Source organism: Mus pahari, chromosome 21 (assembly GCF_900095145.1).
Source record: "Mus pahari chromosome 21, PAHARI_EIJ_v1.1, whole genome shotgun sequence".
In the NCBI taxonomy this organism is placed as follows: domain Eukaryota; kingdom Metazoa; phylum Chordata; class Mammalia; order Rodentia; family Muridae; genus Mus; species Mus pahari.
Window position 1 is genome coordinate 44,545,420 of NC_034610.1, and position 15,962 is coordinate 44,561,381.

At 40.6% G+C, this 15,962-nt stretch overlaps 1 protein-coding gene across 6 annotated transcripts in view; it reads left to right on the top strand.

The window, feature by feature from the left end:
• Ahi1 (Abelson helper integration site 1) overlaps window positions 1–15,962 on the top strand; it is a 129,036-nt gene that overhangs the window by 63,606 nt on the left and 49,468 nt on the right. For 5 of the 6 annotated variants that reach the window (XM_021221070.2, XM_029532960.1, XM_029532962.1 and 2 more), the window contains one exon: window positions 319–439. In XM_021221070.2, coding sequence (XP_021076729.1) covers window positions 319–439 — 121 coding nt within the window. Of the gene's footprint in view, window positions 1–318; window positions 440–6,622; window positions 6,627–15,488; window positions 15,492–15,962 lie in introns of those variants that run through there. The other variant, XM_029532964.1, reaches the window with a different exon arrangement.

Below are 15,962 nucleotides of genomic sequence, written 5' to 3' on the forward strand. Positions count from 1 at the left end.
CCTTTAATCCCAGCACTTGGGAGGCAGAAGCAGGCGGATTTTTGAGTTCGAGGCCAGCCTGGTCTACAAAGTGAGTTCCAGGACAGCCAGGGCTATACAGAGAAACCCTGTCTTGAAAAACCAAAAAATAAAAAATAAAAAAAAATAAAAAGCTTGTCCTGTCTTCCAACCATAAAAACTAGCCACCTGAATTGCTGCCGTTCCCCTTGGCCTGTCACATGTCCTGGTTTGTATAGTCAGCAAATAGTTCTCATCCAGTTCTCGTGTCTGTGACTTGGGAAGTCTAAGGTCCTTTCTGATTGGCCTTTTTTATTGCAGGTCAACAAAAATCTCTCAATGACTTCGCCACCACCAGGCCCTGCAAAGAAGGCCAGGGTAAAGCAGGCGTTCGTGCTGACCACTGATGAGATCATACATCAGTTTGGACTCCCTCAGACGGGTGAGCAGCTTTCTTGTGCTGAACATTCTTTTAAGCATTCAATGCTAATTTCATGAATAGACTTATTTTTCTTCAGAAATAACACGGTGCTGATCTAATGCTGGGTCTTCACTCCTGACCAAGTCTGTCCCGGCATCTCTTTTCTTAAGTCATAGAAATGATGTGGGAGTTCAGATTTGGTAACTTTAACATTAACTACCTTGAACTGATATCCTGTTAAAGAGATCCTTGAAAACTTCAAAACCAGGAGACCTAAACATGACATATGAAATATGAGTTTTTCAAATGAATAAAGGAACAATGGCTTATGGGTAATTTTATTTTTAACTGTTTTTAAATTCTATCTAAAACCAAAACAGCCTGGCTTTGGTGGATAAAAAAGGCTACATAGCTGAAGTGAAACCCCAGCCCTTCAAGTTAGCAAGCTAAGGGAACATACAGAAAGTTTACTTTAAAAATCTACATTAAGCACGGAATTGAAATAAATTGTACAGTTGCAAATTTTAGACTAATATTTTAAATGTACTTGAACAAGGTTTTCAAAGGATATCAAAGTATCTATGAGAAATAATAATCTTTATTTTGAAAGATGACAATGGACAAAGTTCACTATATATTATACATGTGTATGTGTTAGAAAATAAAAATGTGATTAGTTGTAAACTGACCACTAATTATTTTTCATTAAAAAGTTAGTGTCTGAGGAAGAAGTCCTCGCTCGCAGCCAAGTGAGCGGCTGCTCAAGTGCAGCCCCTTACAGAGGAGGGTAGAGGACTGTAGAGGCTGAACAAGTTCTTCAAGCTTCACTTTATTCAACCCTGCAGACAGTGAGGCGTTTGGTTTCTGTATGACAATTCTGTAATTCTAGGGTGCATCTAGGAAGAGATGGGTAAGGAGTTTTGGTGAATAGGATCAAAATACATTGCATACCGCTGTTAAAGAATTAATATTTTAGAAAAATTGTAGTGTTTGTCTTATGTTCAAATAAGCTTTAAATGTGGATAAGTAAGTTTTCTTAATTATACACATCTGTTAGAACATGAAATATAGGGACACAGAAACAAACAGTGTACATATAATGGTTAAAATAGAAATCTTGGAGGTTGGAAAGATGGCTGAGTACTTGAGAGTGAGTATAATTGCAAAGGACCTGAGTTCCGTTTCCAATACCCACGAGAGAGCTTACAACCCCCAGTGGCTCACAGTCGCTTACTTTGCCAGGTTTTTCTAAATAGTAACTGGAATATGTAATTGCCATTTGGGAAAAGTGTCATTTCTGAAACAGAGGTGTCAAGCAAGACATCTTAATTCTTGATCATCAGTGAGCTCACATTTTCTTTGGTCTTAAATAGATTTGTGCTTGTCATTTATTAAGTTTTTTTTTTTAAGCCCACATTCTAGTGTGTTGTGGTATTTGATCTCTAGTGAAATCAGCAGGCTCCCAGGAGAGAAATTATATTCTGTTATTTGGTCTAAGTCTGGGTCCCATTCAGCCACCTCTGTAAGTCTTTTCTATAAAATATGACACCAGACATGGTAGTCCATACCTAGTTCCACTCACTTCAAAGGCTGGGGCAGGAAGAATGCCCCAGCCTACAACTTCAAGACCAGGCTGGACCACATATCTAGACCCTAATGTGGATTATTTAAATAGATTATTTAATAGTCTATTCACTCTTATGAGTAGATGAGGGCAAAAATATCAAAGTTTTTCACTGCTAGCAGGGCAGTGTTTGTATCATCTTTCCAAGTTATTGTTCAAAGAGAATGTTTTACATATTGTGTATTTTTTATTCATATCATTTCTCTAAATTAAATGTAATTCAGATTAAATAGATAGGTCAAGGAAGATAAAATAACTTTGTTCATTTAATCTTTGTATCTTTTTAATTATAAACTTGAGTTTGTATTACATCTAAGCTGGAAACATGATGATTCTTGTGTTTCAAAGGAAAAATACATTTTGGCAAAAATTAGGAAATGGAATGGCTCAATAAACACAGCTGACGTTTAAAAGGGGGTTTCCATTGTAAGGAAAGTAAATTAAGCTTCAAAGACTTCCCTCAGCCCATCAGTGTTGGCACAGTCTTCACCAGTGTTACTTAACGAACTTTAAACTGTTCATTGAAAAAGAGTGTCTATTGAATTCTGATTTCAGACTTTTCAAAATTCCAAAATTTCAATTCAGTGGTGAGATAAATGAAAAAAATTAGTTAATTGTCATAGATCAAAGAAAATCTCCAAAATGAACTGATTATTTTTTCTGTAAGCAGATATCTTTAATTGTACTTTAGTGTATTAAAAGAATCAAATGCTTTTAATGTATGGTTTTGAAAGAAAGACTTTATTTTTTTAAAAAAAATACTTCTCAATACCTACATCATGGTGACAAAGACTTGGTCTTTGGTGTCTTTGATCTGATTCCTAATTTCCCTTTGCCTGGGTAGCTGGTGTCCTCTCTCTACCTAGAAGCGCCTGAATTTCTCACTTCAGAGCACTGTTTGGGTCATAAAAATACTCTTGCCTTTGAAATATGCAAAATGTCTTGAGATTAAACAACATGAGGCTATTCGAGACTTCCCCATCCTCATTTGAAATCATTGTGGCCAAATAATGGAGAAAATCTTATTTAAGACCTGGCTCAGTAAGCTGTTAAGGAGAGAAAGGGTGTGAAGGACAGCAAACACAGGGTGTTGAGAAGCACGGGTGGAGGGCATGGTGAGGGGAGCCACGGAGGATGTTTCCAGTGGGAAGGATACCCACGAGAGCTCATTGACTGTTGAGACTTTAGCTTTCTATCCAAACGCCAACTTGAGGTCATCTTTGGAATGTAGTATTAAGATCAAAACAGACTTAAAAACTGAGGTAGCATGTCAAGATCTGTTACGAGTACATGGGTTGGCAGGATCATGCTTTGCCCCACAGATGGCCACCCAACAAAACCCTCTTTCCAAGCATCTCCTGGGTTTACTGTCTTCAGAATCAACATAAGAAGCATGAAGAAGAATACAAGATGTTTCTCATAACCCAACTCTGTCGCCTCTTAAGAAAGTGTCTTTCTATAGTAGGTAACATCAAAACAGGAGAACGGCATTTTGTTACTAAACATTTTGTTACATTTGTTGGCTAATAGGGCCATAATGTGTAGAAGAGACAGTTTCAGATGAGGAGTTAATGTCACTTTTCTAATTCTGCCTTTGTTGCTCAGTGAGTCACTAAACCATTTTACCTTTTTCTAAACAGTTGCAGTTAGCCAAACAGGATGCTGGTGCTGGTTGCTGAGGTGAAAATCTAAAGCTCCCTAGCCTGCCATGAGGTGGTGTGGGCAAGGGACAGATGCCCACCCTGCTCTCCCAGCCTTTGCTGGCTGCAGCACTCAGGAGAGCTTGCCCTGCACCTGGCCTGGGCAGCAGAGTAGAGCTGCCCTAGTGGTATGAGTGCAGGTGGGCCAGCCTGAGGCTATGAGAGCGGGAGAGCTGGCCCTGCCTGTTATCGGCTTTGGCATTGGGCGATAGTCCAGGCAGTGCTGGAGAGCTGGCTCTGGTTGTGTGGGTGTGAGAGAACTGGTGAGCTGACCAGCCCAGCTACCACCCAAGCCCAGATCCAGGGCTTTGAGTTGGCACGTGCCATTATCTACCCCATCTATGTACTGTTCTGCATGAAGAAACTGGTCCTGCACCTCCAAAGCTGCAGGATCTCCATGACACAGGGCAACAAGATATCAGAGAGGAGGCTGGTGAGGATCCAGTATTGATAGTGTAGCAGAAGCCAAAGTCACTGCAATAAACATTTGCAAGTAAAGATATGTGGACAAAAGGACATTCTCTCAGACACACTGACAGTGCAGTTTCTTTGGTTTTAGTTTTGGTTTGGGGGGGGGCGAGTTGCAAGGGTGGAGAGCAGATATCTGGGGACAGAGAGATGAGTGGGATTGGGTGCATGATGAGAAACTCACACACAATCAATAAGATGTCGTGGTTGGCATGCTTGAGGGCCCTGGGTTTGATTCTCCATTAATTATTAAAATAATTAGATTTTGGAGCTTACCTTCACAGAATCAGCAGGTTTTGTTGTAGTTAGAAAAAGACAAGAAATATTTAAATATTCAGTGATTTTTGAACTGAGGTTTTGTTTTGTGTGTTTTTGTTTTTTTTTTAAGTTAGTGCATACTATAAGAGAAGAGCTTTAAATTTGAGGAGCAGGGACAGCCTGTGAAAATGTTCATACAGTAAGTAGAAGAGACTAGCAAACCTGGTTTTCTTAAAGATCTAGTATGGTAGCATGCAAGGTGAAATCAATTATAAAATGATTGATAAAATGTAGGGGGATACTGTTTTAATTTTTTAGCATTAATACAGCAATAGTAGCTCATAAATAATTAGTATTTTTTAAATTATAAAAATGAGATCAGGATGAATATATGTGTGTGTTAGACAGGTGGTCATGCCATCTAATCTAATTAAATGGATTTAATTAGATTTAATTCTGTCATCTCTCAAATCCAGCAGAGATGAAGAACCCTTCCAAAGCTAATGTTCACATCGTTCTTCTCCTGTGTCTGCTCAGCAGTCAACACTAGAGGCCTGAGAATGACAGACTTCATACTTAGAGTTTTCTGATCGTGCTTGGATCTTAGTCACTTGGATTGTTCTCCAATGGGTCATTGTTTGTATTTCCTTCCCCAAATACTGAGACTTTACTTGTTAGGTTTACCTTTGTATTTGGAATCTCTGAAACTTGAGTTTGAGCTGTTGTATATTAAGAGTGTGAGTTACTCTTTCATTTCCCAGAAGAACATTTAAGTAAGTATCCAGTGATTGATGTTAATCTACTATTTAAGTATTCAGATTTAGCCTCCATTTATAATAGTGATTAATTTTAATAATTGTATTAGAAATAATTAATTAGTTTAACTCTGCTGATAATTTGTAATATATTGTATATGTCATTTCTTAGTTTTTAATAACATTTTTCCAACCTATGCATGGTATTCCCCATGATTATTAAATTCATCCCAATGTTTCCAGAAGGTAGATCATGAATGCAAACCTTTCTTATCTAATCATCAGATTCAAATGAGTGGTGGGTCTGCCCATTGTTTCCTAGCCAGTTATGTTCTAAGAAAAGTCATGTTACTCAATATTGTAAGGTACATATGGTTTCAGCCTTACAACTTTAAGCTTTCCCCCATCTGTTCAAAATAGGAAATTTACTCTAAACTATTGTCTCTTAGCCACTTCTTTGTGTGGCAGTATTTCTTCTCTTCAAGAACCTTCAAAGTATATTGCAGTATTTGCCCAGTGGTATACAGCCAGTGAAAGATACAAGCATATAACTGAACATTTTAAGCTGTAGGAAAAGTTTAAATAAGGTCTGATTGATTAATGAATATGAAAACTTTGTAACCCTACGTAGTCAAAGTATGAATTCAATTTTTATAAGTATAGTAATTGCAACATTTATTTTTATCACATATGTCTTAGAATTCTGCTTGAAATTCTCTGCTAAGACAAAGAAAAAAAAGACTAGAAAACTAAATGCTAGTGATTCCCAGCAGGAGGTGAATTACCTTGCCCCAGGACATTTAAAGATACCTGGAGATGTTTGGGGATACTATATCAGCATCAGGGATAGACGTGCAGGACACGATGAAACATCCCGCAATGCTTAACAGCATCCCTGCCACTCTAAATAGCTAACCTGCCTGAATTGTCCACAGTGCTCTTTCTGAGAACACTGGTGACACACAGAGAAACCATGCTCACCTCTGGTTGAGGGTTCCAGAATAGTAGGATATGTAAGGAGTAGTGAATTCACACTTTATGATACTCTGATGCCATTTAAAAAGCTTTCTAGTTGGTGTGTTAATTATTTCTTGATTTGTCCTATTTACATTCTGAAGATTTGTAGAATGATTGGCCTATAACGTCTTGAACAGGAAGTTCAAATGTAAAATTGGAAGGCTAGGACAGGTATAACAGAGCTACTACGTAAGTGATGGAAGTAAATATAACAACCAATCTGACAGGCGATGTTCTGTCTCACAGTTGTTAGTGGGACACTGATTCCCGTGACAGTGTTGCTGTGAGTGGGTGTAGGGTCCCAGAGCTTCACACTGCCAGTCTTCCTGGGCAGGCTTTAGGTTCACCTCTGACCCCCAGCCCTTCTCTAGTTAACCTCCCTCAGAGTTCTCTGGTCCTATGCTCTGCCTCACAGGTGATGGGTGGGTCCATGCTCTCTCTGACAACTCCTCAGTTCTGTGCGGTGGGTGGGTGCCATTCCCCCCCCCCCTCAGTCTTCCAAAGCCTCTGTTCAGAGGTTTCCAGTCTTTGGTTGTTTTTATTCACTTCTGTGTTTTTCTTCATGCCAATGGCTTTTCTTTATTTGTTGTAAATTTCTAAAGATGAAGGACTAGTTGTATGATTCACCTCTTCTATTGTGTGAATAGCTGTAATCTCACTCATTCATTTGCCCATGCATACTTATTGAAGCTTTACATTTGTGGCTGGGACAAACAATGTGCAGTTTATATTTAGGATAAACAGGAAAACTAGGCCAGGATACTTGCCAAACTGAGAACAGCTGGGACAGGGGCTGTACGCTAGCAGCCTTGGCTCTGTAGACTGGCTCTGCTTCTCCTGGCTAACCCCCGGAGAAGTGCTGGGCAAACCCCTGTTATTTAGGGCTTCCAGCCTGTTTGGCTTTTTTTTTAAAACCTTCAAATCTTTATTTATCCCAGGTTTCTTTCAGTTTGACTTCCACCAGATGTGCTGGTTACATGTTCATAGCTTTTCTCATAGCAAGGATGATATCCACACAAACAACCTCACACACTCCCAAGGAATGTCTGTCCCTAGTTGTTTCTACACATTTTTCCATTGTAGGAAAGTTTAACATTTCTAATATATTCTTTTCAAGCTTACCAGTGGCCCTGGGGCTACTAATGCCAGCAGCCAGTTCTTCTCCTTATCTTACTTGACCGATCACCAGCTTTGAATACATCTGGTTACTTCCTAATGCATGGTTTCCGGGACACCACACTCTGCTGGGTTTTTTCTTATCTTGCGAGTCAGTCCTCTTTCTTTCCTTTCCTAGATGCTTCCTGGTCCCTGACAGGCTTTAATAGACTGTTCCTCCACAGCTCCACTCTTTCTTCCTCTGCATATGCCGACATCTTTGGTACTCAGGTAGCAGTGACTGTCTGATGTCTTAGACTTATCCTAGGCATCTTTCCTGAGCTTCAGTTGTGTGCAGTCCATTATTGTTGCCCCTGAGCCTCATGTGAATGTTGAGTACATGAAATATTACTCATGTGACTTACGAACTCAAACCTTAATTTTAAAGCTGTGCGTGGCCTGTGGGTACTGTGTAGAGTTCAGTTCTCTTCTGTCTACTTCTACTTAAGCCTGTATCTGACCCCAAGGAAATCATTTGGTAAAGCATTGTTGATTTTTAATTGGATGTGAGTAATGCTCTTAATGACAGACTTCCTTAGTTAAGAGTTAGGGTCTTTTATCAACTTGACTCTGACACTATTACTAAAAGAATGTGTTTGTAAATTCTACACTTAGGAGGCTGAGGCAGGAGGATCCGGAGCTGAAGATTGAGAGGGAGTTTGAGGCTAGCTTGGGCTCTGGCCAGTGACTTTCACAGAAATTGTGTTTATCTCTTACTTCTCTCGGTTAGGTCAGAGCGTGAGAGTCTGGTAGCCATCAGCAGAGAGAATTTAGTCTGTACATACACTATGGCCTTGGGTGACCTTTTTCATGTTAGTGATGAAAAGTAATGTTTACTTTTCAAGTAAAAAATATTTAAAGTTCTCTAATTTTCCACTAGATTTTAGAAAGGGAAACAAAACCCTGTGTTCAATGACTTACACTTCAGGAATCTCTTCTGTTAAATTCTTTTACACAAATGATACGTGGATATTATTTCAAAAGAGAGCTTCGTAGGTGTACTGACTGAAACATTTAGGTGGCAAAACCTCTTTTGCTCTATCATCTAAAGCAGAGGACTGAATAATCGTACTGTGGCCAAAGTGCTTCATGCCTGTAAGTTAGCACTGTGCCTCCAGGGATCGAGATAGGGGATGTTGGTTCACTCAAAGTGTGTGTGTGTGGTGTGTGTGTGTGGGGGGGGGGGGACAAGGAGAGGAGGCCCTGGTAAAATGGCTGAGTCATGTTGACGTGAGAACAAGACTTTCACTGTCTTAATAAGCTTTCTGTCAACCGTTGATTGTATTTTACCATCTTTATAGTTTACAACTGAAGTTGACAACTTGCATATTTTCACATAATAAGGCATATAAAGTAATATTAGATAGAATTCATTTCAAAGTACTCAAATTCAAGACAAGTTTTTCTTTACTTTCTTTTCTGATAATAAACTTCCTGCGTGTTTTTTAAAGAAAATGAGTGCAGCCTTGTCCTCAGGGCACTCATTTCAGTGCTCACAGCTCCCATGATGCTCCTCAGTGAGAGCCAGTGCATGAGCTTCCCCTCCCCTCCCCCTCCCAGCCATGTGCTGCAGGCACTCCCAGCATCTCACACCAGTGTTTCTGATTCTACAAAAGGGAAGTTTTTAAAAGTATTGTATTTGCTACTTTACTTAGAGTAGGTGCTTCTGTAACTAAGTAAGTAGGTCTTCATAAATAATAATTCTTGTTTCCTTTATAAATTCCTATGACTCAGGGTAATTCTTCATTAGATCTATTACAGGAGAAAGCCTGGTTTTAAGCATCTTCTTAAGTTGTATCTACTATGAGCTTTGGGAGGAAGAGAGCTGCCTACATTTTCTCATTTACTCTCCTCAGGCTGAAGAGAGTATCTACTGAAATAGTCCCAGGGCTTCCCTGAGAGAACTTAAGAGCTTTTGCATTTTGTGGTTTAGTCAGTTTGGGGTGAGTAGTGAGTATCTATGATATCATAAAAGTTACTGGTAATGTTTTCTGAAAATGAATATCCATCACTTATTGAAAGTTGTCAACTAAAAATGGAGGTGAGATTTAGGCGCCTGACCTTCTGGGAAGGAGACACTTCAAGATCACCAAAGTGTAGATTTGTATTTTCCAGAATTTTAAGTGTACACTGTCAGGAAGCTTTTTCCTTGAATGAAAACTGAATGAAATGTAAAGAATCATTCTTTCTGTTGTTCTTAGTCAGCACCTTGCCTGCCCGTCTCAGAGCCAAGGCGATGACACATTCAGAAACTGACAAGGGAGTGCATGAGGTGACTGTCAGCATCTTACAGTCATGTCAGAGGCTCTGTGTTAGGAGTGGGCTCTCCAGCGAGTGGGCTATGTGTCCATTGCAATGCACTTTTCTCTCTGAACACACTGTCGTAAGAAGGGCCTAAGAATGACTTTTGAACAGTTCTTATCTGTTTTGAAAGTAGTTTCAAAAGCACTGTCTTTTTGTAGAAATACTCTAATGAAAACTGTTCCTTGGTTTAAAAAACAAATACTTAAAAATGAGTCCATGCAAATACCTAGGCTGTGCTAATGGAAGGGGCTGTTCTGTGCAGAGGCTCAGCCCAGCACATGGCCAAGTGACCGTGACACTCTCACCCAGCCTAGGAGAATCCAACAGGCACAGAAGTCATGGTCGTGTAACAGTGGTGAGCTTAACAGGAGCTGGCATGGAACATTGTGGGGACAGGAAGAGAAGGGGGCTGGTTAAGCATACGACACTTACTAAATGATCCTAGCTGTTCCATGTTACTGTTTAGCAATCTGGGTGGTGTATACAGTCCAGAGCACTATTGTCTGTCCGAGGGATTTCTAAACAGCATTTGGAACCTGAGATTCTGCATTCTGTTGCTGACCTTTTACAAAGCTAATGTCTCACAAGTCCTGGGTGCCTCCAGTTGCTGTTCTCCTTTTAAAAATATAGCTGCTAACAGTTCTGTAGCACAGCTCTGATCCCCAGACAGCTCTGCTACACCTTTACAGGGAGAAGGAATAGGATGATAGTCTTTAAAAACTAACTGTAGTTCAGAGTGAATAAGTACTACATGTTGAAATACAGATGTAAAATAGGTATGCTTGTATATGTGCTTATTTTGTATACCTGCTCTTCTGTTTCAGGAGACTGAGTTCCCCATATTTATGGCTATTGAACCTGAGAAAATATCTATCTATCTATCTATCTATCTATCTATCTATCTATCTATCTATCTATCTATCTATCTAAATATCTATTCCTATTAATGTCCCTGAGCTTTCTTTTTTCAGGGGGTACCTTATTTTCTTCCTCCTACTTTTGGTAGTAACATGAAGTTTGATATCATCTGAGTCTTTAATATGTATTTTGAAGTAAATATTTAAAGAATTGAAAGTAAACAGCTGCTGGGCGGTGGTGGCACACGCCTTTAATCCCAGCACTTGGGAGGCAGAGGCAGGGGGATTTCTGAGTTCGAGGCCAGCCTGGTCTACAAAGTGAGTTCCAGGACATCCAGGTCTACACAGAAACCCTGTCTCGGAAAAACCAAAAAAAAAGTAAACGGCTTAAAAGCAAATGGCAAAGGCAATTATAAGAATTATAACTTAACTTTTTTATTAAAAACAATTTTCATGCAGAATGTTTTGATCCCATTCAGTATATTTTGATCTGTTTCTCCTCCCCCATCTCTTTGCACCTCCACACTCATCCAACTCCATGTCTTCTTTCTCTCTTTCTTTACAAAACAAACAGGCCAATTTAAAAAGAAGAAGAAGAACTATAATAAAGTAAACAGAGCAATAGAGGGAGGAAAGGAAAAGTACAAGACATACGCACGTGCACACACAAAACCCATAAAAGCATCAAATCTGAACCCTAATAAATAAGCAAGAGACGAGTAAGTTTTAAAAACAAATAAAAGCTTTATGCGATAAAATATCTCCAAAATACCACTGAGTTCTGTGTTGGCCATCTACTGCTAGGCATGGGGCCCCCTTAGTGGGTCTGCATTCCCACTGAGACTCCACTGGAGAAAAGTCATTTGTCCTAAGCTAGCACTTGCCAGTTGGAGACAGCTTCAGCGTCAGGGATGGGGGCTGTGTCTGCTGCCCTTCTCAGCACTGGGGCCCCTTCTAGCTTGAACCTGTTGCAGGCCCACGCCTGCTACCATAGTCTCTGTGAGTCCATGTGTCCGTCAGTCCTGTCTAGAAGATACTGTCTCCTCGGCATTCCCCTCTGGTTCTGAGTCTTGCGGCCTCCTTGTCTGTATCCCTGAGAGGAGGGGTCTGATGGAGACACGGAATTTGGACCTGAGGGTTCCAAGCCTCTCACTGCGCACTGCCCAGCCATGGCTCTCTTGGTTGGTCCCTGTCTCCTGCAGGAGGACGCCTCTCTGATGGTGGCTGAGTGAAGTACAGCTCTGATCCCCAGACAGCTCTGCTGCACCTTTACAGGGAGAAGGAATAGGATGATAGTCTTTAAAAACTGACTTCTCTTTACATCGAGGTATAGGAAATTTCTAAATCTTGATTATGCCTAAAATTTTAATTTATAATTTCCCTTTAGAAATGAAAGCATGTCTGGAGAGATGGCCCAGTGGTTAAGAACACTGACTGCTCTTCCAGAGGTCCTGAGTTCAATTCCCAGCAACCACATGGTGGCTCACAACCATCTGTAATGGGATCTGGTGCCTTCTTCTGGTTTGTTTGTAGACAGCTACAGGGTACTCATATACATAAAATAAATAAATTGTCTTTTAAAAAGAAAGAAATGAAATCATATCATTATTTGTAGGTAATATAATTGCATTCCCACCTTCCAACACTGTTGGTATCTTACCAAGCCAGTAAGTGAACTTTTTCTTCAATAACTCTTTTCTTGCTTAGACTTGGCTTTTGTTTTGTTTTAATTATAAAGATAGTTTATCCCCATACATTCAGGATCGGAAATGGGAACTCATATATTAGGTAAGAACCCAGATGTGCTTTTGTGATGAGGAGATGGCCTAATCAGGGCTTCACTAGGTGACAAAATGCTTTGAGATGTCAGTGGACAATGAGGAAAGGTTTACCTGGACTCAGTTCTCAGAGGCTGTGACAAAGCACAGTCACACAGCAGGTGGTGGGCAGTAGAGCGCAGCTGCTCCTTTGTGGTATCCAGGAAGCAGAAAGACCTTGACCCCTATTACCGCCTTCCCACGTACAACACTGGTAAACCTCTGGATCCTGCTTCTCAGCCATCACTCAAGCTTTCAGTACATGGTGTGTGCAGACAAACTTAAGATCCAAACCAGAGCGGGAGAGGTAGAGTCACATGCAGAGTAAGGTTGCTCACTATTACTTTTAACTTTATTACTGAATGTGTCTGTGTGCATGGTTGGGGGTAGGGTGCATGTGTGGAGGTCAGAGGACAGTTTTACGTGGTTCTAGGGATTGAACTCAGGTCCCCAGGTTTGTGCAGCAAGTGCCTTTACCCCACAAGCTCTTGCTGGCCCAATAGTCGATATTTAAATAGTTTAGCCAAGGAACATGGCATAAAGAAACTAACATGTGAGCAGAGTTTTACCTAAGAAAGACGGTGTTCTGTCAAAAATAGTGTCTCCAAACAAGAGCCAAGGCAGGACTGTACTTTGTGCACACATGCTTTGTGTGTGCACATGTGTGTGTATGTGCATGTGTGTGTGTGTGTGTGTGTGTGTGTGCATGTGTGTGGGAGAGAGAGCACACATATTAATGTACTTTTGGCCTTGCCAGTGTAATATGTGGCATGTGGCACATACCTAACTGCCCTGGATTGATATCTATGACATGAGGTAGCATGTGGTAGCATGTGATAGCATGTCATAGCATATGCAAACTTGAGCCTCTTCTTGCAGATATGGAGGAGATTTAGCAAATGTTGGAAATTACTGCTCCTAGTTTTGTTTTGTTTTCTTCATAGAAATTAGTACAATATATATTAACTATTAGTTAGCATAATTAAATTATTTGGGCAGTAGTTTAAAAATAGTCAAATATCTACTGACTTTATATACTCATAGTATTAGTGGTACATGCCTGTGGGGTGTGTGTGTGTGTGTGTGTGTGTGACAGTCTTGATGTATTATAGTGAGCTGTCCTCAGACTCAGCAATCCTTCTCCCTCACCCTTCTGAGTGCTGGGATTATATATGTAGGGATTAAGTATATGACCCTACTTCTGGTATGAATTTTAATTGTTATTAGTATTTGAGAAGTAGAATAGATCAGTGAAGAGTGGCATAGGCTGGGCGTTCTTCCCAAGCTGCAAGGAAGCACACCACAGTCACAGAGCTCATAAACTCCTCTCCGTCTTCTAATATACAGCGTCTCTAAAACCATGTTGGGGAGTAATTTATTTCTCAAATGGTGTTTATTTTATTTTTATTTTGTGTGTGTGAATGTTTTGTCTGAATGTCCATGTCTGCTTCACATATGTACGTCATGCCTTCAGAGGGCGTTTGATTCCTTGGAGCTAGAGTTACAAACAGTTGTGAGCCATGATGTGGGTGCTGGGAATCATACCCAGGTCCTCTGGAGCAGCCAGGGTTCTCGAGCACCAAGCCAACTCTCCATCCCTCAGATACAGCTTCTACTGATTATAAGGAGAAAAAGCTAATGATTATAAGAAATCCATCTCTCTGATTGGGTAAAAATTACTACTCCTCAATAAGAATAACTTTTTTCATTTTATTTTGTATGTTTCGTGTATGAATGTTTTGCCTGCATGTGTATATGTCTGTGTACCATGTGTGTGCGTTGCCCATGGAGATCAGAAGAGGGCATCAAATTCCATAGAACTCGAGTTACAGACAGTTGAGTGTCCTTGTGGGTTCTGGAAGTTAAACCTGTGTTATCTGGAAGATCAGTCAGGGATCATAATCAGTGAGCCACATCACCAGCCCCAAATATTACTTTTTAGCAAGTCAATCAATATATAAATATGAATATATACTATAACAACTACTCATTCATGCATATTCGACATGTTTGTCATTATAGGCATGTGGTTGATAGATAAATCCAATGTTGAGATGAAAACTAAAATAAGTTTATGGTATCCACTCTTCTTTATGGAAACTTCACCATACATCTGATAAAACAAAGGACTTTCTATGTAAATGTACTTTATCATATATGGAAACTCATAAAAGTAATAGGAAAGCCCATCTAATGAATGCTCACATTTAGATATCCCTAGTTATGCCAAAAATGCCTTAAGCAAGCTTTGTATCTTCAGCACCCGGTCAAGATTCATTTCATTGGTGGTTATATTATTCGTATCAGTTGTATTAGTGTCAAGTTTCAGTTAACCTAGAAAGGAAAGTGCTTGGGCTAATTGTCTTATACAATGTCAGTGTTTTAAATTTATCTATTTCATCATGGTTTTATTCAGGCAAAACTTGTGGCCATACTATGAGTGATAATCACTTCTACACATCTTATCAAGTGTCATGTGTTGTCAGGGTATCCCACTACTGCTGCTGGTAAGTTTAGTCTTTGATGAAGGAAGTGGACATCAGACCTCTCCATTATGAAAATAAAGTGCTCCTGTTTCAGTTACTGCATTCAATAGGTCGTATGAGTGTTCGCTTCCCAACAGACTTGCTGAGTAGTGTCAGCATCCAATGGTAACTTTCCTCAAGTTTCCTAGTGAAAGGAATACAAAATGCCACTTCTCCAAAGTAACCATTCCCTCCCACTTTAGGGCTGAGCACAGTTAGAGTCCATGACGACCATGGTGGGAACATGGCAGCAGGCAGGCATGGCACTGGAGCAGTAGTGGAGAGCTCACATCTTGGGACAACTACAAGGTAGAGAGACAGACACTGAGAATGACATAGACTTTTGGAACCTCAAGCCCTCCCCCCGCCCCCCTGTGACTCACCTCCTCCACCAAGGCCACACCTAACCCCAAACAGTTCCACCAACTGGAAACCAAGTATTCAAACAAGTAAGTCTGTGAGGGCCATTCTCTTTTGTCACCACAGCACCAACTGCAAAGTATGAGCTGCTCCGATGATACTTCGGATCTGATGACGCTTCGGATCCGATGACGCTTCGGTCTATGAGTAGAAGGATCAGTCATTAGAAGCGGGTGGGATACTATGTCCATTTAGCACTGTAATAATAATAGGTTCTCTCCTAGGGCCTATGATCTATCTGTCTAGTTCTCTGTCTGTTAGTAGAGCCAGCTGTAGGGGGATATTCTTGTGAAGAGAATCTTAAATCCTCTCGGGGAGTGGTCAGTTGCCCCCAGGATGTTTGTGCCACTGTTGTGGTGGACATGTTTTGCCAGAGTCAGTGAGGCCCAGTCCTCACATCTGGACATGACTGGTGGTTACAGGTCTCTTCTGGCAACTCCTTATCACCTTCTAGCACTGTGAAAACTTGTCGGTAAGAAGGGAGCTTCCATGTCAGTACCAGCTTTAGTTCACCGTGTATGTGACACAAGTGTGTGGTGTCTTCGGCAGCTGTGTCTTACCATAGATTCCAGAGGGGACCAGGAGCAGTGGCAGTGGCAGTGGTCTGTAGTGTGAGGGATCTAGATCATAGAGTCTAGAGGGGA